This window comes from Rhizopus microsporus (genome assembly GCF_002708625.1).
Source record: "Rhizopus microsporus ATCC 52813 unplaced genomic scaffold scaffold_9, whole genome shotgun sequence".
NCBI lineage: Eukaryota > Fungi > Mucoromycota > Mucoromycetes > Mucorales > Rhizopodaceae > Rhizopus > Rhizopus microsporus.
The window spans coordinates 827,638-851,125 of record NW_019671924.1 but is presented as its reverse complement, the minus strand read 5'-3'; the positions used below and the strand labels follow the sequence as shown (position 1 = coordinate 851,125).

The following is a 23,488-nucleotide window of genomic DNA, read 5'->3' as shown; positions in this document are numbered from 1 at the left end:
CTTGTTTATGTGCCCCCTTTCTTTCTTTTCCTATTTTCCCTTATTTTTTTCCTTTTTTTGTTTTTTGTTTTCTCTTTATATATTTATATGCCATTCGAAGATCAACAGTTGAGTATAAGAGTAACTCCTTTTACTGATTCCGGACGAACATTAGTATTTCCAGTGATTGAATGTACTCTGGAAGAGGATCATATCATTAGAGTAGGAAGATATGCAAGTAACAAAAGACAGTCTTCTTCCTTTTGGCCCTTTAGGTCAAAGGTAGTTAGTCGACACCATGCTGAGATATGTACAAAACAAGGACGAGTAAGTTTTATGATAGATGATTTTGAAAGGGAGCTTTATTAAACTGCACAGGTCTATATCCGAGATACCCGATCTTCTTCAGGAACTTTTTTAAATAACAAGCGACTTTGCTCAGCAGGAGAATGTTCAGAACTATTTGAATTAAAAAATAATGATATTGTTCAATTAGGCATAGATTATCAAGGCGGAACAGAAGGTAATATTAACAAGATGGAATACTTTATCTAATGTGATGTAGAGCATTTTCGTTGTGTGAGAATGCGTATTCAATTGATAAAACCCAAGGCTTCTGTGGATAATTTTAAGTAAAATACAAATATTACATAATATATATTTTATTAAACAATACCAGTTTAAAGGCACATGAGTCACTTCAAAATTTGACGACAAGAATACAGACAGAGGATATTCATGTTGATGAATGTTGTATATGCTTATATGCTATAGCACCCTTCCAAGCATTATTTGTAGCACCATGTTCACACAAGTTTCATTACAAGTGCACACGTCCATTGTTGAATAATCATCCTGCGTTTACTTGTCCACTTTGTCGTCATTATTCTGAATTGAATGCTGATGTGTCTGTGGATGTAGAAGAAGTAAGAGGGTCTCATTATTATCAAAGTTATTTAACAATAAAGTTTAGGTCAAAGCCATGTTGAAATCACTAAAGGAGTCTTGAGAGAGATAAAATAAATATTTATGATGACGTTTAATATGTGTGTAGATCATCTTTTATTCTCTGCTAACCCATGTGTTTACAATTAGAGTGAGGCTGTTTCATATTAAATCTTGGGAGATCAGGGGGAGTCAAGATAGAAGAATAGTGGGCAAAGATAGGCCAAGAGTGAGAGAATTGTTGTTATATAAAGAATAAATGCCTCATCTTTTTTTTTTCTTTTTTCTTCTTCTTTAATGACATCCTTTCTTTCCAACAAGCTATTTAAAAAGACAAAGCATAACACAAAAGTACGCTGGTTATCTTTTTGTAAATCCTCTTCTTATCCATTCCAAGAAATGTCATTTCAAGATAAAGACATACGTGCATTTGAAAAATCATTTCAAATAGCAGCTGACGAGGTTAGTCTATACTATTTATAATATATTATATATTTATTATCATCATTAGATGGTTTATGCTATTGAATCGCAAGGTTCGATTTATTATCGAGGTGACTTTTTGGCTGCATCAGAAGCAGTTCATCTTTGCATTGACCAATTTCATGATCTACTACACTCTTTAAAGCCAGATAAATCACATATATTTCAATTGAAATGGTCTGAACCTTTGTTTAAACTTAGGTCTCGACTAGATTCTTTACCTTCGCCTAAAGACAAGGATAACTAGTGTCAATATAAAATGTTGTAAATAGAGAGTATGTACAATAAAGATGATATCACTGTAAGAATAGATGATCTCATAACCAAGGACATCAATATATATTTTATCATGTTTCATTATTGTTTAATGTTGTTCTTTATCTTTAATTGATTGGTTGAAATGATTCACTCTTATAAAGTGAAATAATGATAACCATAGACACTTTAGCATCCTTCTCCCCCTTTTTCCTAATTCAAACTCCAACATTAACCCTTTTCCTGTGTCTGTCTGTCTCTCTTACTTATTTTTTATTCACCGCATTTTTTTTTTTTTCATTTTTTTTTTTTTTTTTTACTTTGTAAATAATAAAGCTCATGTCTAATAGAGAAGGTTGGTGATCACTTCGGCTATCTTATTAACCTTCCTTTAAAAATAACACAACAATAAAAAAGATTCTAGAAGAAACAGATACAACACGTCAAGTAAAAAGAATCGATATAATGACATTAAAGAAAGGTAAATCAATATTCAAAGCTTCTTGTTCTTTACTCATCTTTTCACAAGACCATCCAAATATCATTCACGATACTATACACGCTCTGCTAGTCCCAAGAAATATTATTATGACGATTCACCCCGATCGAGTTCATCTAGGTCTTTGCTTTCAGGTGATGAAATAGAAGGAGATGAAGAAGATCGAAAAGACTATTGTAAAGGTGGATATCATCCTGTACGCGTAGGAGAAAGATATAAAGATGGACAATATGTTGTCTTGAGGAAACTCGGGTGGGGTCATTTTTCAACTGTTTGGCTTGTTCAGGATCAAGAGTAAGAGAGAGAAAAAAATATTAGAATAGGAGGCTTGACTCTTTTTTTTTGGGGTTATAGGACAGGCAACCACTTTGCGATGAAAGTAGTAAAGTCAGCAAAACATTATACAGAGACGGCTAGAGATGAGATCAAGCTACTCGAACGAGTTGCTGAAGCAGATCCTACCTGTGTGGGTGCTCAATATGTGACAGCCATCGTCGATCACTTTATGGTGCAGGGGCCCAATGGGCACCATGTCTGTATGACTTTTGAGGTACTTGGAGAGAACTTATTGTCGTTGATCAAGAAATACAAGAATAGGGGTGTTCCTATCAAGATCGTCAAGCAAATATCCAAACAGGCCCTCCTCGGCCTTGACTATTTGCACAGGAAATGTCGTATCATTCATACCGATCTGAAGCCTGAAAACGTCTTGATGTATATTGAAAATGCTGAAGAGATGCTTAGGAAGTTGAGTTCAAGACCAGATTCGGTAGAGTCAAAGGAAGAGCCTTATAATGATCATAGTAGAGGAAGAAGCCCTGCTCGTAAGTATCGGTCCGTCAAGATGGTGCCCTCTCAACCCTTGTCGTCGGCTGAGGGCAGTTCAAGCAGAGGACGCAGGTCAGATATGTCTAGGTAAGTCATATAGAATGATGAGAAAATATACATATTCAACATGCACATAGATCACGTTCCAACAGTCAAGAAGCTCAGGACTCTGTTAAGGTCAAGATTGCAGATTTAGGTAATGCCTGTTGGGTAGATCATCACTTTACAGAAGACATACAGACACGACAATATCGATCACCCGAGGTTATTATTGGAGGCAAATGGGATGCTGGAGCAGATATGTGGAGTTTGGCTTGTATGGTAAGTTGTTTTCTTTCTTTTAAGGAAGAATTGGTATCAACTTGTGAAATAGATATTTGAATTACTCACAGGAAGCTACCTGTTTGATCCGCGAAGGGGTAAAGGATACAGTCGTGATGATGGTAAGTTGCAAAAAGGAATAAGGAAACAAGGTGTGTCTTATATGATTTATATAGATCATCTCGCGCAAATGATTGAATTGATGGGACCCATGCCAAAAGAATTTGCTCTATCAGGCAAGCATTCTTCCGAGTTCTTCACTCATAAAGGTGCGCTTCGACATATTCACAGATTAAAGTATTGGTCACTGGAAGACGTATTACATGATAAATATGGATACCGTCGAACGGAGGCTGAGGAGATTGCGAGCTTTTTAAATCCGATGCTGGCTTATGAACATAGGGCTACTGCATATGAATTAGTGAACCATCCATGGTTGCATGATGTCGAACCTATTCTACCTGAAGAGCATGCTGATAAACAGAAATGGAACAAAGATTACCCCTGGAGGGATTGGGCAAGAGAAAGAGACATGAAAAGAAGACGTTAGGAATATATTTATAATAAATACATGTAGTTTTTTATTTTTTATTACTATTATTAAACATTATTTATTTTTAAATGAAAACTATTTATAATTGAGGTTTGTTGGATGATGAGGACATGTTGGGCACAGTGTTTGTTGTCAGTTGTACACTGGCTATACTAGGCGATTTCTTGCGGGACTTTTTACGTAATGACATCTTCAAAGTACGAGAAAGACTTTCTGCTCGAGACATACTTGCATTTTCAAACGCATATGAATGAAATGGAGTAGGGTTCCCTGGTGACCCTTCAATCACAGAATTTTTTATCGAAAACGCACGACTCACGGGCGATAACGCTGGGATGGCTGGTAAGCTGGCAATACTAGCCGCAGTGTTCTGTCGCGATAGAGTAGGTGAAATATCATGGTCACTATATGTCGATCTTCTCTGGCTCGTAAATGAGCTTGATTTCGAACCTGGCTTATCTTGGGGCTTCTTTTCTTTAAGCTGTTTGATTTCTTCTGCAAAGTTCTTGTGGAAAACTATATGAATTCAGTCAGTTTCTGTTCTGGTAAATGTAATTTTTTATGCTTACACTCTGTCAACGTAGCATGGAACGGTTTCATCTCGGAGCTGACCAGTTTGCTGTGAGTTCCCAAACACTGTTCGATAATGCGTACCTGATAAAAGAAGTTAGCTTACTTCTCTTTTTTTTTTATTATTATTATCCTTATTACCTGATCATAAATGGCAGCTTGAAGCCTTTCAATCCATGGGTGCATCTCGGGGTGTTTGTTCCAGTATTCTTTACTAAGGAACGCCTTCTTGTATAAAGGAACACCACCATTGACAGGAGCATCAACCGCGCCATTCAACGACATTGAGAATGGATTGATGTTTACTGGCTGAGTGATGGAAGAGGATCTGCGCGTGTTCAAATAGGCAGCGTATTTCTTTTCTAATGAGGCTAATTCTACATTCTTATCTTCCATCGTTTTGACAGCATTCTCTATAGGTGAAACTTCCTTTGCATGAATCGAGATAATACGGGACCTTCTGACAATGGTAGGAAACTGATCTTCGCAAACAAAATCGATCTTTTCCGTCCACAGATTCAAAAAGTCAGATTCAGGCTGCTTGTCATCATCAGACTTGGCTGTTTCCTTGATGATGGGATGAGTGAAAGAGAATCGGGAAACCGAGTTGAACGAGTAGTACTTTTTGACGCTTTCGGGTGCATGTGGGTTGGTCAGACAGGCAATTGAATCTGCATTAGGAATAGGCACAACAGGTGTGATCTGAAGGTACTGACCATCAAGCGATGTTTCGAGTTCCTTGAGCTGATCTTCATTCAATGTAGCCGCATTGGATAGTTTGCTGGGCAGTAATTGAGCATTCGGATGACGATTCTGCATTCGCTCCACAAAGGATGACATCTTTTCCCATTCAAGGCCACGGTAGATGTACTGTTGATTGCGACTGCTTGGTGGAAACCCACGACCATAGAAGCCAACACGAAAGTACTCTGTAAAACAGCGATCCTTTTTCACAACATGTTCAACTAAAGTAGCCTGGCGTTGAAGTATTTCAGAGAGCTTGTTGTAATCATAGATGTTGTTTTCGTATTCATACGCAAGCTCTTTGCACAACTCTACACACAGTTCCCACGCATTTCCTTGCTCAAGATAGGATATCATCTTCATGTACAGTGCTTCCTTTCTGCTAAACGAACTTTGGGCAGGCAAAAAGAGTTCGGGTACTTCTTCCAGCTTGTCCGTTGGGTCCCAGTGAAGAAGGTCTGCATGGAAACGAAGGGTGAGGGCAGCTTCAATATAGTTGCGACTGTCGAGATGTAGCTGTACAAGTTGGTGTACGTACTTGATGTAAATCTCTTCTCGTTCAATCACTTGAATGAATTTCATCAACTTTAATGTCGCCGTAATACGTTCGTCCATAAACTCGTTGTCAGCGGGCAGGCTCCTAATTTGAAGCAAGAGTCCTAAGAACTTGCAGAGGGAATCGACCGATTTCTTTCCGATGGGTATCAGATCTGGTCGTTCATCTGCCTTGAGTCGGTATTCTACAGCATAATCAAGCTCTACAGCCATCTTGCTTTGTATCTGCTCGTCACCTTTATTTTCAGACATGATGAGGCGATCCAGAGTGCTGATCAGTAAGTGCTGAACATGAATCAAGTGGCCGTACGAGTACAGTTCGATAGCAATGATATCAGCAATCACTGAGAAAGCATTGAGGCGTACACGGTCATGGAGCGTCAGACTAACAGAACACATCGGACTGAGTATGTGATAGGAGAGATCAGCCTGGAGAAAGGAGATATCCGTCTTGATATAGTCATCAAAGCTCTCTTCTTCATGGATCGCTGACAGAGGAACTTCATCTGTGGGTCCAATTCTGATACTATGTCGATAATGCGGTTCCTCTTCCGTTCTTCTTGTGGGATCATCAGAAAAGTGACCATGTTCATTTGAAAAGAAGCTCGTGCCGCTAAGGACAGACGACGTAAAATCACCACCAAAGTAGTCGTTCGTCAACGGGATCACTGGCTTGCTATTCCTATTCTGTTGTTGCTCTTCTCCCTCCTGAGGCACCATACGTTTCTCTAAGATCTTTTGTTTCCTTGCAAGTTCCCAAAGGGATAAGAATGTCTTTGCACCCACTTCTCCACGCATATTTCCTGCTATTTTCCAAACCGCTCGTTGCACCTGAGGTGTCAGTTGAGCCACCTCGAGCGCTGGACTGCCAACAACCCGTAAGAAGCCGACAAAATAAACTCGCCAGAGCAAAAGAGTTGATCGCTGCTCGCCAATAGATCGCTGATCTGTTGCTTCCTCAAACTCATCATGGGTGGCATAAGCAGCTTCAGCGGGAATAAATGATGGCAGTTCCAAGATGTCCTTGATGGGCTCAAGAATATGAACAAGTACAATTTGATGAGCAATGATGTTCAAGTTAAGCCAATCCCTTGGGATCTTTCGTGTCTCTCGTGTTCCATCGTCCTCGCTACGGGTCATGCAATCTGTCAACAAACTTGTTTCTTCAAGTAACATCAAGTTGTCACCAAACAAGATAGCCATACAGGTATAAATAACCTTGCGCAAGAACTCGGCTGTTTCTTCAATGCCCTCTTGTTCAATCATCTTTTTCATAAAGTTCAACCACTGCTGCTTGGGTGTCAAGTAAAAGAGTTCTAGCAAGACAACCGTAAGATCCAGCAGACCAGTGCTGATCAGTGCTGCGCATTCGATGTTTGCACCTTGATCGGTCCCATTTGTCTTTGGCTGGAGCGGATACGTACTAGGGAAGGGCGAGGTTGGTGAAGAGTTGAGAGCTTGTAAGACAACCGTAAATTTCGATTTGTCAGCACTGTTGATAGTAGCCTGTCGAAGCGTACTGCTAGTGACACTAGAAGTATTTGTTGCTTCTTGAATATCCGCACCAGGGTTTTTGCTGGTGATTGATCCGCCTCTTTCTCTTTTTACACTGAATGACTGTCTTGAGTGCGGTCTAGAGTTCGGCGACGACTCGTGTGAGGCAGATGGTATATTAGATACATGCAGTGCCTGGATCGTCAGGCGCTGAATATCCTTGTATGCATTCAAAAGCTGAGGCACGAGTTCCAAAGCTGCATCTGTGATGACAACAAGATCATGGTGTGAACTCTCGGGTGAAGCTGAAATCACGTCCTCGTCACCATGACTGGTAGCAAAGGATGTTGGTCGAGAAGGGTAAGTGGATGATGGCGACGTGACGACCGTAAAGATACCAGACGAAGTCATGCCGATCGATCTTCTGACTTTCTCTAATACTTCGCTCATAATCGTGACTGACAGTCTCAAGTTTTCGATCCATTGTGCCCTTGGTAATCTCGTCTGTTGATGATCAACATCAGATTGCTGCTGCTCAATCTGTCGTGCGAATATCACGTCCTTTGCCGTTGTCATGTATGAATTGAGCCACAGGCGGATCCAGCGAAAGACATTCTTGGTAAGCTCCAAGCGGCAACTAGGATCGTTGAAGATCGGACCCTTCACAATGTTCAGAATCATCCCCAATTTAAACCCGACGAGGCGTCCCGTGACGTGCGAGCAGGCGTCAATGAAGCCGATGGCAAGAGAGTTGATCTGTTGTGAAGAAAAGATTTGGTGAAGCTCAACAAGGATATCAGCAAAATGTTGAAGTGCTAAGGTCTGTGTACCAATCATGGTATTAGGCTGATCTGGATCCATGATGGATTGAATGCTCTTTAGTAAATTGTGCACGCCTTCCTTGTACATCTTGTCAACCACCTGACGTTCGTCTGGGTCCTCCTTTTGCTGCTGACACAACCTTGATCGTACGATGAATCTAAAAAGGTAGTCCCAGACTTTCATGCTACTACGAAGCAGTTTGGCCTTTGCCGCATCGCCTGGATTTTCACACAGCCTTTGGAGGCCCTTGAGCAGTTCATCGTATGTCGTCTCGTTGGCGGGCAAATAACTGTAGTTTTGGAGGCTTGAGCTTTGCTGTCGGTATTCTTGAACAGAAAACCTATTTTCTATATAAACATCCAGCACAGGTCTAAAGTTACTGAACCGTCGATCTTGAACAATGCCCAGTAACCAGATGATCGCTGCCAAGACCTGATCGTTTATCTCGCTCACTCTCTTTTCAGTCACAGTCGGCTCATGTTGGTAAACGAGTATATCAAATAGTGCGTCAAATATGTCGCCCAGAAACTTGACAACTTCTACTTCACCAATAAACGTCAGTTCATCCAAAACGGTCATCAGCTCTGCGTTTCCATCGACTCCATCTTCAATCAGCGAACGCCAGTTCAAGAGTTTGACAAGAGTCTTGTTTTGCGTGAATTGGGTAGAACATAAGAAGGTGGATAACGTAATTGTATCACGCAGCATAGAGACCTTTCCAGCCGTTGTCTGTTGCTGTGTCACTGTCGATCCAGATCCAATCGAACTGACTTCGTTCAGGCTTGAGCTACTTGCAAATGCATTTGATGCGATAGATCCTGCCATGCTCTTGAAACTGTTGTTCGAAGGCGAGTTGTGATGATCGAGTCTGGTATGACCATACGGTGACCGTGCCTTGATTCCATGATCTGTCTGCATATTGGAAGGTGCAGTGGACCGGACGAGCCAGGAGACGTTGTCGAGGTACCCCCTGGGGTTAGCCGATACACGATCGTACTTGTACAGATGCAGGGTATGCACTCCGTCTGCAATAAAGTCGCGGTGAAGAGGTGGTAAAAAGAGCGGGAGGAATCCCATTGCAATGATCTTTTCTCCTCCTCCAGAATAAGGAGAGGCGCCAGACTGGTTTTGTGTTTGTGGACCGTTATAGTGGCTACTTCGATGCTTGACTGTCAGATAGATATGTGAACGCTCCCATTGGTGGAGATCGTTCATGTTGATCTTGACTGTCTCGTTCCACGTCGGCCTTAGTTCGTGATAAAAGACCATGCTCTCCCAGTAGGTTACAGGGCGTGCACCGGCCCCTGCAGATATGGCGTTTTCAATGATATCGCCCGTCCGGTTGTCCCTGACGCACATCGTCACCTGAATGTTTCTTGATCTGCCAAATTGAGCTAGGTCGCCCGAGGTCAGCGTCACATAGAGTTCGTTTCGCGTGTCATCGGGAAAGACGGCGTCTGCAAATCCAAGTCTTAATGTGTGTGGAATACCATGTAAGAGAGCAGTATTCGTCTTGAGCACCTCGTCCAAGAAGCCATAGAACGTGCGCAGTGACACTCGAATCATCTCAGCCTTGGGATTCTTTGTAAACTCTTTGGCATTGTTGAAAATGATATCTTCATGAAGCGTGGCATAGCCTGATTCAGATGTTGGTATGAATATGGGCATGCTGTGATCGAGCAGGGAAGGCTGTTGTGCCGCAGGTGCAGCTGACGAAATGGTCGCGGGATCAAACTGAAGAAGGAGAGAGCTTAGCTTGAGGACAGCGCAGCCAAAGGGGCGTCTGCACATGTTGATTGTTGAGTTTGTATTGGGTAGCTTTTGAAAGGACTGATGCTTGTTTCCATGTAAGATGAAAGGTGTATGTGAACTAATACTGCCAAAATACTCCTTGTCTGTGAATTTCATACCTCCTAATCGAACAATATGACAAACAAGATAGACATTATCGAGTAAATCATGTGTACATAGATCCACAAAAAGAGTCTGTAGCCTTCCAATCTGACTCTCATCTTTTGGCATGCCTTGATGGTTCAAGATGACGACAAATCGCTCGGTAAGGTACTTCTTTTCTGAAGCTGAGTAGAGTGCAAAATAAAGCTCGGTATATTCTCCAGGCTGACAAATGTGAGCTACGCAGGCCTTAAACTCAAAATACAAGTGGTAAAACTTGGCACCCTTTTGACTATGTTTTTCGGGTAAGGTTGTTGTTGGCGTTGTCGCAGCTGTACTGTTAGTTGTCGTCGTTGTGGCTGAAGAAGTAACGGAATTGATCGTGCTAAGGGTTACCGCACTAGCGTTAATCATGGCATTATCTTGTTTTAGTGAAGAACTTGAGCTACTTTTTGGCAATAGAGGAGGCATCGATTTGGCTGTGGTCGATGTAGTTGTAGTCACAGCAAATTTCCAATGCATTTTGTAAATAGTGCTCAAGGAAGTGTTTGCTGCGTCTAATAGATAACCCTTTTCAGGGTGACGGATGATCATGTCTTGATTCTGCTCCAAATTGCTAATGACCATACGATAGACTATACCTTTCCGAAGCTTTGAGAGCTCCTCTCTGGATAAGGCTTGGTCTAGCAATTGTCTTCTAGCCTGAAATAAATAATTGATATTGTCCTTGACGATATGAAAGGCATTATAATCTCTTTGCTTTATATATGTGTACAGTAAACTATTCCATTCACTCACACAAGCTGCGATTTCATCTACCAATGGTTCTGAACTTCCCGTGATGGTCGACTGATCGAATCTGGCGAGTGGTAGTGGTGGTGGGGGTATACGAGCATGATTTGGCTTTTTAAAATCAGGTGCTTGGTATTCCAAATTAAGATCACTGAAGCTACCTGGCCGTGGCGGTGTTACATTGTCTGTGATAATATTTAAACTCTGTTTTGTTGACTGAATATAGGATTCTGAAAATGATCTCGGTAAACCATTTGGAATTTCAATCATCGTAGGTGGTCTACTACTTGGTTGTTCGTCAGCATGAGGTTTGAATGGTAGGATGTCAGCTTCGTCTGAACCAATGTCAATATACTCCTTGATTTGGACATGAGAACGAGGAAAACAACCGATCGGTGCGTTATTTGGCTTTTTACCCTCTTCGTATGCGCATAATACGTAACCTCTGTACCATTGACCTTGTTGCTCAATAATGAATAATTCGTCACCTACTTCAAGTGGTATCAAGTGACTATAGTCCTCTATGTTGGCTGAGGCAGGTTGATCTGTAATATTTGAAGATGAGGAAGTGACTGTCGAGGCGTCGTCAATCACTGAATTGGTTGTTGATACGTTGCTAGTTGAATAAGGTCTTATAGGTAATAAAGTAGAGGGAGTGAATGGATAAATAGCAATGCCATGCGCTATCTTCGGTAGTGGTAACCACTTCATAACTATTCAAATATAAATAATTTAATTGGCTGTTCATTGTATTATATGTGCTTATACCGTTTCAATAAAAGGACAATGAATATATAATAAGGACAATTGATCAAGACACACACAAAAGAAAAAAAAGAAAAAAAAAAAAAAGAATAAAGAATAAATAATAAAGAAAAGTGCAGGTTTTATTTGCTGACTTTAAAGACAAGTCTTTTTGTTCAACATGTAAAAGTTGACTGTTTCATCAAATTTAACTTGATTGATTTTCTTTTGCCATTTAATAGCTGGTATTAATTCGACTCTAAACTTACTTAAAGCCTCGGTCATAAATTTATCTTGTGCTGCTTGATTTCTAACTTCACTAATACAAATAATCGTCGTCTTCTCATTTGATAAATAATACATCGTTTCTACTAAATCAATAGCACTCGCTTCTGAGTAAATGCAATCACAAGCCAAGATATAATCAATATCCCCAGTTGATTTAATATAATCCATTTCTTGCTTATTATTCCATAACAAGGGTTCTATCACAATCGTATTCTCATTGGCCTGGTTCTTTCTTCTACCACTAATAGACTTGACAGATATCTGATTGGCTTCTACATTTCTTTCCATCGTATCCACCAACTCTCCAATATCTGTCATCGTTACGTCTTCAATACCGAGCTTATGTAACATTATACCAAGTAACCCAATACCAGACCCCAGCTCAACCCATCGCTTAGAGGAGTCCAAATTGATCAAACCACGTCTATCCTTCTTTTTCTTTAACCTTTCCAAATAAGAGCAAAATATGATAGAACTTAACCAAATGTATCCACCCAAGTAGTTCGAATGAGGGTCTTGTACTAACACAATGTCATAAGAACCAATATGAATTGTCAGCGTGTCAGCCGATTGAAGTTCCCAACGATCTAATTTATGAATCTCTCGTTTAAATGGTTGACCATCTTCCCAACCTTCAATTGTAGCAATGGGTGGCTCCTCTTCTTCAATTCTTTTGCCTTTTACCATGGGCGAAATGTACTGGTTTGTCGTTCATAAAACAAAGGGAAAATTGTCTGTCTTTTAAAAATATATTCTTTATAATAGAGAAGAAAAAAAAAAAGACTTGCCTTTAACACTTTCTCAAACAAGAGAAAAAATGAACGCGTACGCGCGAAAAGCTATGTCTATAGATTTATCAAAGAAGCCCAAAGGAAGCTTGTTACTTAAAATGGACTAGACCATATAATGTACAGAAGGAGAAGCCCTGAACTTTCCTATGGTAACACAGTAAACGTGGTAAGACAGTTTCCATGGTGATGAAAGGAACAATAAAATAAATTGATTTCTATAATGCACACTTGTGATCATTTGCCTATTTTAGAAGCTTTCGATCCATCTTATCCTTCTTTTTTTTTGCCTCATCTTGACTTGCAAGATGGTAAATAAGTTTTGGTTTTCTGTGGTCCAATAGTATCAAAGGGAATATTCTTTACTGCATCACGGTGATCATCCAGGGAACTTATTTTTTTTTTTTTTTGCAGAAAATTTCCGATAACCAAACAAGAACACAGCCACTTTTTTCTTCTTGCAGTGTTCACTTTTTGCAACTAATTAATAAGGACTTTGTCACAAAACATCAAGACTGTCCTTCATTCCTTGTGCAAATGTGTGTCTATATGTATTCAACCCATGATTTTGAGCATTTGAACAAGCAACTTGTAATTAATCAAAAGAGAAGTGTTAAAAACGATATACATGTAGACATAAAAATATAGCCAAATGAGGAATAAGAAGAAAAATAAGTAAACAGGTTCCTACTTGCACCAGAACACAACGTAAACTTAACAGCAGACCCATACTTTTTTTTTTTTTCATGACTCACAGTGAGTAGCCATAAAGTGCTTGCCACGATTCATTCGATCAAGAAACAATACTTGTGATATCAACCATTAAGAGAGAGAGTGTGTGTTATATGTTGATAATTAAGATCAATAAAAGTGACAAACAAGGCCAGGAAAGGCTAAAGGACGGGTTAATGCTGGTGCGTAAAGTTTATTTGCGCAAACAGAAAAAGATGAAAACAGCACCCAAATTTAGCCTTTAGGCTTGTTCATATATGTGCCACTTTGTGTTCCCATTTATTTTAATTGTGAAAGACTTTTCGCATTTTGCTTTTCTTTCTTCTTTTTCTCTTTTCTTTCTAAAATGGCGATGTATAACAACTCAAATTGGGATCAATTTGATCGACTTATATCAGAGGCTTCGAAGCTTAGTTTACTAGACGATGTAAGGAAAAGGAACTACTTAAGAGAAAAAGAATTAATGATTTTATAAGCTTGAACAAGAAAACTATAGAAGGGAATGCATAAGCGATACGGCTTCTATAGACGAATCGAAATGTCCTGGACTGTCTAGAAACTCTACTGTATCTTCCACCAGTACTGCGTCTTCTTCACTATACAAACGTACACTATCAATTAGTAGCAACGTTTCAAGAAATAGCAGCTTAGATTATCATCGATGGCAATCACCATACAAAGAACTTTCCTCTCCGCCATTGACACCTAAATCATTTTACAGCAGTTATTATCAAGCACCAACAAAAGAGCCCAGTCTAATAGAACCAGCAGGCTGTTTTATATCTTGTAAAAGAGAGACAGCCATTGTAGGATCATATGAGAGATTTCATCATTTTGTAGTTCCTGTTTATGCAATGGTAAAAATAAAAGCAAGATATATTTTATATGCATTAAGTATTCTTTACTTTCAAGGCAGGAGAAAGTCATACAAACACAATACAATTGCTATTCAATTACACAAACACCTGCGCAGTAATGTATTGGATGTCCGAATATTTATGCATTAGGACTAAATACCTACAATAGACTTACCAAGGCGATGAAAAGTCATTGACATGGTCGATAGATCAAAACCAATCATTGATAACACTAATACAGTACGTTTATGAGCCTGCAAAGGCTATACCTCAACCTTATCTTGCAGACAATGTGAGAAAGAGACTTGGCTTGACTTCAACACTAGTCATTGTACCTTCTGATGCCATGTAGGTTGTATCGTTTCATTATATATAATACTCATATTCTTAAAAGACATTCTCTCTATACCCTCTTTGACAACTTATCACAATCTATCGAGCAAACTCATATATCGTCTTGTTCCTGGTGGAGCAGAGTCATCCTGGTGATTGACCAAAAGAAATTTCAAAGTGATAGCAGTGTCTATGCGGAACGTAAACTATTTCTAGCCCAAGAAATGCCCAACATCATGCGACGATACAACTTACAAGACCCACTTTCGGTCTTGTTTATCAGTGCATCCACACTACAAGATGTAACAGACACAGCACAAGGAGAACAATATAGACTACACTGCCAGCGTACTCTTTGGCATATGATCGAACGACATTCTCGTTGTAATCGATATACCACATTAAATATACCCCGTGATACAGAAGAACAAGGTGATGATGATGATGATGATGATGATGCCAGCAGTTGTAGTAGTGATGAAGCTTATGCTTTTGCTACTGTCATTCATTATGAAAATGGTGTCCGAAAGAAACCACAAAAGACGTATGCTCAGAGATTTTCATACCAAACTCAAAAACCAAACAGTTATCCTGATAGTGATTAATATATATATATATAGAATATAATGTAAACTATAGTTTATTTGACTAGAACACTAATGAATAAAAAAATAACGCCTTATCCATTTTATACTTGCCGAGGCGTTAAGGAATGCATTGCCGTTATGGATAGCGCATTAAATCCAGGAGTACCGTTGGTCTTTTGTAGGTCTTTCGAAGAGGGGAAGGGCTTTCATTGATATGCTTTGATTTGTAAACAAAGATACTATATATTTTTAATGCACTGCTCACATCGCGATTCTACACCGTATCTTGATCCTCGAGGGCCAATGTATTTGAGAGTATGAAAGCCTTGTTTTGATAAAGTTTTGAACAGCATTAATATCCTTTTTATCAATAATTCCTAGTCTGCTTATTATTTTCATAGTCTTGTTGGAATTGATAGCGATCAAGATGTTTTTAATGATCTGTACTTGCTTGTGCTCAATTTCTTGACAAAAGGAAGCTCTTGTAACTTTCGATAGACATAACTGCTTGATGCTTTGCCTTGAGGTTTCATTTCTTGAATAAGCTTCTTTTGTTTCATTTCCTTCTGTATAAAGTGTGATTATTTTATTTAACGTTGAGGTTTGGCATACAGATTAGCTTCACTTGGTACATCAGCATCACTGGAAGCATTGTACGTTGACTAGAAAGTAAGAAAGCTACTGACAATGGTTTCATACCGTTCAACTCGGCCTACAGTGGATGACCAGACAGACTTAGGATTTATAAGACATTAAGGATATGTCTGAGAGTTCGATCTTCATAAGTAGGGCATACGTAACATGAACCTGGCTGATAGGCTGAAAATGCTGCCCAAAGTTATGTCCTTGATCAAGGCCATCATTTCTATTGTTGCTTCTCAAGATAAGGGCTATATCACGGAAACTTCTATCGCTATATACGATAGGAATGACTGCAACAACTTCTTCCATTGTTGACAAGTTGTCAATGCGTTTATCATCTTTTTGATTAGCCTCGTTTTCATCGTCTGATTCATCTGATGAATTGCTCTTCCCGATACTTCTCACAGGCCCTCGACATCCCGTCACCGCCATCCTACGTTGATACTGGACAACAATTAGGAGCGCCACTACGCTAAGCTCATTCTCTTGGAGTTACTTTTCATGCAACCCCCTTTTGAAGAAGAGGAGTGTCAACCCGCACAACTTTTTTCCGTATTTCAACTTTCCTCATCACTCTCAGTCAGTTCAAACTTGCATCTGGATAAGCCATAGCAGGAATCGATCACCTAGGTCTCCTTTTCCACAATCTGGGACAAGGGACTGTAGTTGACAGTGTTTTTGGAAGCGATGTGGTTTGTATTGGCCGTTGCAACACAGGCATTCATGTAGAAGGCCATGTGGTTTACGGCTCCCAGTTTGTTGAGCCCCATGCTAGCATTATTGTTCCACCAGAACATGTTCCAAGTCTCAGTTTGCTTCTGTCAAACGTCCTCACTTTTTTCTGTCTAATTTTGGCCCTTTGTCTGTATCTCCTGATGCCCGTTCCATTGATACTACCAAGCCCTCACCATGTTCTGCCACTGTTTCACCTGCAAAAACTGACACAGTTCTGCCCGTCGTCTTAAAACTTCACCTTCATCTTTGTGCCTACTCCTCTCTCACCTCCTACCCTGGAGAGAAATATCTCTGATCCAATGCAAGTTGTTCCCACTACACCTTGAATTCTAATACCTTTGGTTGTTTGTGGCTCAATTATCTTTATTTAGTTTATTTTATAAAAGAGTTTAATACTCTAAACTTGATGTAAAATAATGAATAGAGAAACAAGATTAACTCAATAACGTGAGGACTTTATTTACACACGCACATTGAATCTATCATTTGTTGTTCTGACTTGACGACGATGGGTCAGAAAAAGAAGAGAATCCCAAAGGTTGATTGAACTCCGGAGGAAACAAGCTGGTAGAAAAATCCAAGGGGCTGCTTATTAGTCCACCATATAACCCTGGATCACGAGGTTGATCTTGTATTGTGAAGGGAAGTGTCCAATCAGTATTATTCAATGCTAGTGCAGGTCCCTGGCTTGATAGATTTGGAACATGCGATGATTGCTGTTGCTGCTGCTGTTGTTGTTGTTGAAAAAAAAAAGGCGGTGGTGATGAATGAAAAAGTTCAGGTGTCGACTGTCCAACACTGGAGGCTGGATCTCGTTGTCTTTTGATCATATTTGCGTGAATTGTATACAGATCTCGTATCATAAAATACAATCTATCGGCCATAGCCCAATAATTTCTAGCAGACTATGTGTTTATAGGGTTAGTAGACTGATATCGTCAGTAAAATAATCTTGTTACCAATAGAATCTGAAAGTAAATACCCAACGATTGTCTCGCTTCTTCTGCTTCACTTGACTTGGGTGAAAATGAATTACTCACAATCACAGTTGCGACAGTATAAACTAGATAAGTCAAATAAGGTGGCATCATATCTCGGCGGTCACCGATCCTCTTGATCAAAGCAGTAACGTTGTTGACTGAGTTCAAACATTTCCTAACGCTATTCATAACATAAGCTTTTAGTTCAGGCAGAACAACTTCATTATCAATTGTGTCGGCAATGATAAGCGAGGGTCGATGCAATAGGACGATGATTGTGTTATGAAGTACATGTAGCTAATGTCAAGTTAGCATAAATAATGAAGAAAATAAAACACGTACCATAATGAACAGACCCTGTTGAGATGTTTGTGCATAGAAATCATGATTTGCTGATGTGTTCTTTAGTCCTTCTGGTAAATCATTGTACCAATCATCAATCATCTTGTTCAGTTGGTACACTTCTGAATGAGGCTGATATGGATGTGGAGAAATATCTTTACATTTTTTATTTACAAATGCTGTCACTTTTCCCAAGATATTCGATGCTCGTGTAAAATAAGCAAGAAGTTCCAGTGGCATCTTGCTGTTTAAACTCTGACGCTCATCTGGACTACTAAAGCTTCCCAATAGCATACTTTTTGTAGCTTCTGGGATATTTAGATGTAATTGTTGACTACCATCCAATGTCTCTGTGTAATACTGACTTACACCGCAGGATGTACATATCTTGGCAGGTAAAAAAGCTGTACAGAATGTATCTTGTAGAGTGGATGGTCTACCCGTGGCAGCGCTTGAAAATCTATATATATAATAAATCTTCTTTTCCCCTTTTTCAATTTCCTTGTCTTACTTGTCCATTGCGAAAACGGTCCAAAATGCTCTACGTGCGAGTTCCTGTTCAAACAGCTTGTCTAGAGTTGCATTGCCGTCTGTTTGTGTATTCTCATGAAGCCCCAGTTCCATTGACATACGAATGGCCATACCCACATACATCCAACACCTACAAAGTGTTAGTTATGTACATTTATTTTGGTGTTTCTTTTACCTTGGGCCTCTTCCACACCCATATTCATGTAGGGATAACAATGAAATACCTTGTAGGTTCGACAGACAAGGCTCGTCCATTACTTTGATAAGCATCTGTCTCGCCCTTTCCGCATACCGTTCCCCCGCGCGCCACGGAGGATTTTGTTTGATATCGGGCCGCTCTGAAAATCTTTTTCAAAATATATGAGTCAAAGCTCTCTTTCTCTATTAACCCCTTTTTGGTATGTCCTACCTCGCACATGCTGCTGACAAACAAAAGAGTAAGAATTCCGAGCATTTGCCTTCATGAATATCTCTTCTAAACGTCGTTTCATTCATGATGGGACAAAATGGGTGAATATGAGTAAAGAATAGATCTGCAAAATGTTCAAGAATGCTGATAGGTGGTAATCCGTTATTACTATCATCTGAAGAAGAAGAAGAAGAGTATTGGGGTAAAAGCATAGAAGGTGAAGGAAAACTGGACACACTTGAAAATGACGCGGGTGAAGTGGGAAGCTGTTGTTGTTGCTGTTGCTGTTGCTGTTGTTGCTGTTGTTGTTGTTGATCTACAGAATTCTTGTTTGGCCTACCTCTCTTGACACGTGGCTGTTCTTTTTCCTCTTGTTCTTCTGTTTGTTGAGCAGAGTCTGACGATAACAATATCTTTTCCATTTTAGCTAGTCTTTGTTCAAGCATTTCTATATATCCTTGACGTGGTCCTCTCTTTTTGACATGAGTACTGTAAGTGCACTCGTTATTCAGCCGTGCACAATTTCCACATTGAGGCTTTATACCATCGCACCTGATCTATATTTTATTGAATTATTCACTTGCTGCGGAGAGAAAATAAGATAGATACCTTTTTCCTTCTGCATAACTCGCATGCTTGAGTCAATCGTTTTCTTTTATTTTCATTGTCTCCCATTGTTATTTATAGACAACAAACGTCGTCAACACAAGCAAGTGAATAAATTAAATTAAAAAAAGAAAGAGAGAAAGACTTGTGAGTAACATCTCAAAGTGAAAAAGATAGTGAAACCAAATTTTACTAACCGCACTTTTGACATTGCGGGAACTTCGGACTTGTTAATCTTTATCCTTCCTCCCCCATGATGACTTTTTCAAGAGAAAAAGAGAGAGAATGATAGCAAAAGGGAGAGAGGTTTATTATCGTCACATGCCGTATTTTCTTTTTCACTCTTTTTTTTTGTAATTATGACCGATAAGTTCTTGAGCGCCGAGCACCCCCATTTGGAAAGGAGAGTGAAAGGTCAAAGAGGGTCTGGTCAAGGTACTCTTCAATTGCACCAGTCTGCCCATTCATCCGATACGATCTTGCCAATCTCTTGATCCCTTGAATAAGACCTGGTGTACAGACAAAATCATGCAGCTTAATCTCTTTAATCTGTTTCAATCCTCCAAAGAAATCCGTCAGGGCTTCTTCACTATCGACTCTATCTACTACTGGTGGTTTCCATCCTGTGAGTGAGAGGTACTCGAGGTTCCTGGTACATGGTATCATGCAGAGACGCCAGACGTTAGCCGTAAACGAACTGCAGCGATTAAGTGTGAGCGTTGTGAGGCGGATTTGACTGGTCAGCACCTTATATTTCATCAGCAAGTCTTGTTCAACGCTTGTACGTGACGATACCAGTCGTCCGGAATACAACCGAATGAGTGATTCTTCAAAATCATAGACATTCAACAGTTGAAGTGATTTCAGACAAGGTGGGAATATCGGCGCTATCACGTTTCGATTGTGCATGAATGGCATCATGGGTCCTCCGAGGTTACAGGGTCGGTCGAAATGAAGCCGGATATCTTCTAGTTCGAGCAAGTGTGAAAAGATGGACAGATGAATCGTACATCGATCGTCATCTCGTCGTATGTTGTCGCATATCAGTACTTTGACATGATTAAAGAGTTTGGTGATTTTGGAAATATCGTCTATGTACAAGTCAATCAAGTGGATCTTTTTGAGTTGTTTGAATGCAGATAGCCTCGGTAATGTACCGGGCATCATTTTTTGATGTAAAGAAGAGGATGATATTGTAAGTGATTGGATATAAGAGAGCTGAAGGCTAGTTCTATACGGTCGACAGAGTGTCTTTAAATGCTGGTTGAATTCATGTAACTGATAATAGGTATCTTTCCACTAAATAAAAAAAGTGGTTGGATTTACAGACAGATAAAAGCATATAGTTACTTACCAAATGCGGCTGTAGAATGGTTCTTCTCCATCGTCGACAGACGCTTGCTAATGTGGTGAGTGTTTTGGCATCGTTATATTGTGCAAATATGATCATCATACAGTCGGGTGGTAGTCTAAAGATGGGAGTGTCGTTGTCTACAAATAGATCATCGTAGTGTATGGGTTGTGAATGGTATTTTTTATTCGTCTTTTTGGATTGAATCGGTTGTGATGCAGAAATGGGTCTAATGTCGTTGTTTATTGATCTTGGTGTCTATTTCATAATGCTATTGGTTAGACCACAATATTACTGTGAGCTTGCTTCATTCATACCACTTGATCAGAACGACTCTTCAAGGGTTTTATAGTCTTGTCATTGACTTTTCTTGTATCAAAAGTACCTCTACTATTGACATTCTTAGCTTGCAGAGGTACTTGTTTAATCGACATGGACTTGTTTAAAAAGAAAGTCCTTTTTACTCAAACGTGTGTGTGTATGTGTGCGCGCAAAAGAGAGGTCACAGGGGACTTGCAAAACAAAAGAAAAGCGCGTCGCTCTTTAAAGACAGTACACAGAACCCTCTACTTTGTCTATCAACATGAATCCTTTTCTCATTTATCATTTCTCTCCCCCTTCCTCTTTTATTTATGTTCCTTCTCTCACTTTTTGTCTCCCTATTCAAAAAAGTGCTCTGCTTGTGTCTATCACTGGTCGATGGTTGTATAGAGGCTATTGTTTTTATTTATTTTTCTCGAGCTCACTCTTTGCCCTTTCCTCTAAATCAACTGCTGCCAGTGTATTACTTGCATTGACAATTTGAACAATGTTGATAAATTGCTTTCCAAAACAAACGGTGCCTGTGACACCAAGAGCAGCCCACCAATATGCTAATTTTATCATTAGCCACACTCATAAAATAAATAGCCCAACTTACCGTTCAAAGGACCAGAGAAACTTAATATATACAACAAGACAAAAAAGAGTTCGTTACCAGCACACATAAGAAACAAGACGATCTACGGAACATTAGTTTACCCGCTTTTAAATAAAGAAAATAATTGGAACACATACATTATTTGTATAATAGATGCGTAAATACCAGCTTTGTCCCTCGCTAATCTTCTTGTGGCTAGAGGATCCTGAAATCATTGAACTATAGATGTATAAGTATACAATATAAAAGAATGCCTACAAAGTGCTTACCTATACATATGCATATAGTGTGAACTAAAATCAAGTGAAATAAGGAATTGAAATATCAATGTCCACTCAGGATATCGAATGGATAGAAAGCACAAGAGACACGTCGTTGTACATCTACATATAATTAAATACCCTTTTTTTTTTAAACCAACTTTACACTATTACCTGTCGGTGACCATATCCAGTACAGCCCCGAACTTACTACCTAACAGATGTCATTTTCAACAATTATTCGACACTATATATATTTATATATTTGATTACATTGACCAAAATAACGGGCAGCATTTCCATCAACAGCGTCCAATAGACAAGAGATGCAGTATAATGGCACGCATACTTTAGGATGTTCAGGCATATAATACAAGGATATAGAAGCCAAAAGAATTCGCGTATATCCTGTTGCAAGTTAGTATGTGTGTATGTAAGCAAGTCTGTTCTTACCAATAAGATTGGGTATAAATAAAAACACATTGTCTTTTGAAGGTGTCATTACTTTTGCTGTGGAAGTCATACTACGAATAAAAGAGATACAAAGAAAGAGAGAAAAAGAGAAAAAAAGAATGAAAAACCGTAGTTTTAGGCTCCGAATATACCAAGACTTTATCATTGTTCCTCCCTTTCTCTTGTACTCTCCTTTCATCTTGTTCTTTAGATAAAATAGTATCACATGACACATTCTTATTGTCGACATTATAAAGAATAGGTATGAAAAGGAACTTTTTGATGACTAAAATGCATTAATAATGACAGCGGAGGGAATGAGCTTAAACCCCAAGGAAAAAAAAAAAAGACACACAATCAGCCTGTCTCTGACTTTATTATTCCAAGCCAATTATTTTCAAGGCAAATGCACTTTCTTTCTCTCTTTCTTCTCTTTATTATTTTAATTTTTTCCAAGGAAAAAAAACTAAAAGGGTTCACATTAAAATCCCGAATCCTTTTTCTTTTCATTTATTCTCAAAATGACTGAAAAGAAAGAAAAGCTCATTCGAGGTCATCGAAAGGATTCAGTTTTATTTACACTATGTGAATTACAGGATTTGAGGGGTATTTCTTTAAATTATGAATACATGTAAATAAATTAACCCCACAAAAGCCCATCAGAGAACATTTGAAGGTGCTTATTGGCGAACAGCACTTGCTGCCTTTTCAACGGGTCTCTTGATATTAAAAGTATTCACTCGAGAGTTTTACAAGATTGGCATCACATTTTTTGTATTTGGAGTAGCCATGTTGGTGATTGCCCTTTGGAGAAGAAGAACCTCATTTGATGTCTTTGATCCGACTATACCATTCAAGACCAGTGGTGACTGGGTTCTTTTAACGACTGTAGTGACGATGTTTGCCTATATTGTCTTACTCGTCTTACTTTGGAACTTGTCATAAATACCAATGAAAACAACTGAATGATCACATTTTCTATCAAACTAACATTACTCCCACGTGGGTTCAATCATGGCTTGAAAATGGGGAAATAAAGAAAGGGCCAATAAAAGACTGATTGTCATGTCTGTGACGTTTTTGATCCAATCAAGAATCAACAATGAAAAAATAGCATAACAAATTCTTGTATTTCTTTTTTTTTACTCTTTTTCTCTCTCTCTCCCTCTTTTTTTCTCTTTTTCTTTTATTTATTCAT

The 23,488-nt window shown here is 39.2% G+C and overlaps 11 protein-coding genes across 11 annotated transcripts; 6 read left to right on the top strand and 5 right to left on the bottom strand.

Moving 5' to 3' along the window:
• The first annotated feature begins 44 nt into the window (after window positions 1–44).
• RHIMIDRAFT_284543 (uncharacterized protein) lies at window positions 45–1,205 on the top strand. The gene is made up of 5 exons (XM_023613194.1): window positions 45–306; window positions 358–502; window positions 545–611; window positions 659–905; window positions 953–1,205. The coding sequence occupies exons 1-5, from the start codon at window positions 88–90 to the stop codon at window positions 986–988; spliced, it is 714 nt and encodes a 237-aa protein (XP_023466007.1). The 5' UTR covers window positions 45–87; the 3' UTR covers window positions 989–1,205.
• A 15-nt stretch (window positions 1,206–1,220) lies between these two features.
• RHIMIDRAFT_292395 (uncharacterized protein) lies at window positions 1,221–1,738 on the top strand (the record flags this gene model as incomplete). Its single annotated transcript, XM_023613893.1, has 2 exons — window positions 1,221–1,386; window positions 1,436–1,738. Coding segments are annotated over 2 exons (385 nt in total), but the record flags the coding sequence as incomplete, so codon positions are not given.
• Window positions 1,739–2,001: 263 nt separating this feature from the next.
• RHIMIDRAFT_313742 (kinase-like protein) lies at window positions 2,002–3,862 on the top strand (the record flags this gene model as incomplete). Its single annotated transcript, XM_023614886.1, has 7 exons — window positions 2,002–2,017; window positions 2,080–2,143; window positions 2,192–2,455; window positions 2,516–3,076; window positions 3,127–3,310; window positions 3,363–3,432; window positions 3,487–3,862. 7 exons carry the CDS (start codon window positions 2,002–2,004, stop codon window positions 3,858–3,860), a joined length of 1,533 nt encoding a protein of 510 aa, XP_023466005.1.
• RHIMIDRAFT_284539 (uncharacterized protein) lies at window positions 3,860–11,557 on the bottom strand. The gene is made up of 4 exons (XM_023613193.1): window positions 11,502–11,557; window positions 4,575–11,446; window positions 4,433–4,517; window positions 3,860–4,379 (listed from the first exon to the last, which is right to left on the bottom strand). The coding sequence occupies exons 2-4, from the start codon at window positions 11,442–11,444 to the stop codon at window positions 3,943–3,945; spliced, it is 7,392 nt and encodes a 2,463-aa protein (XP_023466004.1). The 5' UTR covers window positions 11,445–11,446; window positions 11,502–11,557; the 3' UTR covers window positions 3,860–3,942.
• On the bottom strand, window positions 11,540–12,665 carry RHIMIDRAFT_142870 (uncharacterized protein). Its single transcript, XM_023605716.1, has one exon. The coding sequence runs from the start codon at window positions 12,450–12,452 to the stop codon at window positions 11,634–11,636; it is 819 nt and encodes a 272-aa protein (XP_023466003.1). The 5' UTR covers window positions 12,453–12,665; the 3' UTR covers window positions 11,540–11,633.
• Window positions 12,666–14,699: 2,034 nt separating this feature from the next.
• On the top strand, window positions 14,700–15,080 carry RHIMIDRAFT_252052 (uncharacterized protein; the record flags this gene model as incomplete). The annotated part of the gene is made up of 1 exon (XM_023610920.1): window positions 14,700–15,080. One exon carries the CDS (start codon window positions 14,700–14,702, stop codon window positions 15,078–15,080), a length of 381 nt encoding a protein of 126 aa, XP_023466002.1.
• A 747-nt stretch (window positions 15,081–15,827) lies between these two features.
• RHIMIDRAFT_284534 (uncharacterized protein) lies at window positions 15,828–16,071 on the top strand. Its single transcript, XM_023613192.1, has one exon. The coding sequence runs from the start codon at window positions 15,864–15,866 to the stop codon at window positions 16,017–16,019; it is 156 nt and encodes a 51-aa protein (XP_023466001.1). The 5' UTR covers window positions 15,828–15,863; the 3' UTR covers window positions 16,020–16,071.
• Window positions 16,072–16,921: 850 nt separating this feature from the next.
• Window positions 16,922–19,147, bottom strand: RHIMIDRAFT_238104 (uncharacterized protein; the record flags this gene model as incomplete). Its single annotated transcript, XM_023608890.1, has 6 exons — window positions 16,922–17,344; window positions 17,399–17,716; window positions 17,762–18,249; window positions 18,307–18,422; window positions 18,468–18,638; window positions 18,702–19,147. 6 exons carry the CDS (start codon window positions 19,145–19,147, stop codon window positions 16,922–16,924), a joined length of 1,962 nt encoding a protein of 653 aa, XP_023466000.1.
• Window positions 19,148–19,664: 517 nt separating this feature from the next.
• Window positions 19,665–21,092, bottom strand: RHIMIDRAFT_252050 (uncharacterized protein; the record flags this gene model as incomplete). Its single annotated transcript, XM_023610919.1, has 3 exons — window positions 19,665–20,606; window positions 20,662–20,916; window positions 20,976–21,092. 3 exons carry the CDS (start codon window positions 21,090–21,092, stop codon window positions 19,665–19,667), a joined length of 1,314 nt encoding a protein of 437 aa, XP_023465999.1.
• Window positions 21,093–21,381: 289 nt separating this feature from the next.
• Window positions 21,382–22,360, bottom strand: RHIMIDRAFT_287841 (CDP-diacylglycerol--inositol 3-phosphatidyltransferase; the record flags this gene model as incomplete). Its single annotated transcript, XM_023613512.1, has 7 exons — window positions 21,382–21,530; window positions 21,578–21,659; window positions 21,715–21,796; window positions 21,847–21,960; window positions 22,012–22,051; window positions 22,111–22,245; window positions 22,291–22,360. The coding sequence occupies 7 exons, from the start codon at window positions 22,358–22,360 to the stop codon at window positions 21,382–21,384; spliced, it is 672 nt and encodes a 223-aa protein (XP_023465998.1).
• A 341-nt stretch (window positions 22,361–22,701) lies between these two features.
• RHIMIDRAFT_284527 (uncharacterized protein) lies at window positions 22,702–23,455 on the top strand. The gene is made up of 2 exons (XM_023613191.1): window positions 22,702–22,896; window positions 22,946–23,455. The coding sequence occupies exons 1-2, from the start codon at window positions 22,812–22,814 to the stop codon at window positions 23,233–23,235; spliced, it is 375 nt and encodes a 124-aa protein (XP_023465997.1). The 5' UTR covers window positions 22,702–22,811; the 3' UTR covers window positions 23,236–23,455.
• Window positions 23,456–23,488: the final 33 nt, after the last annotated feature.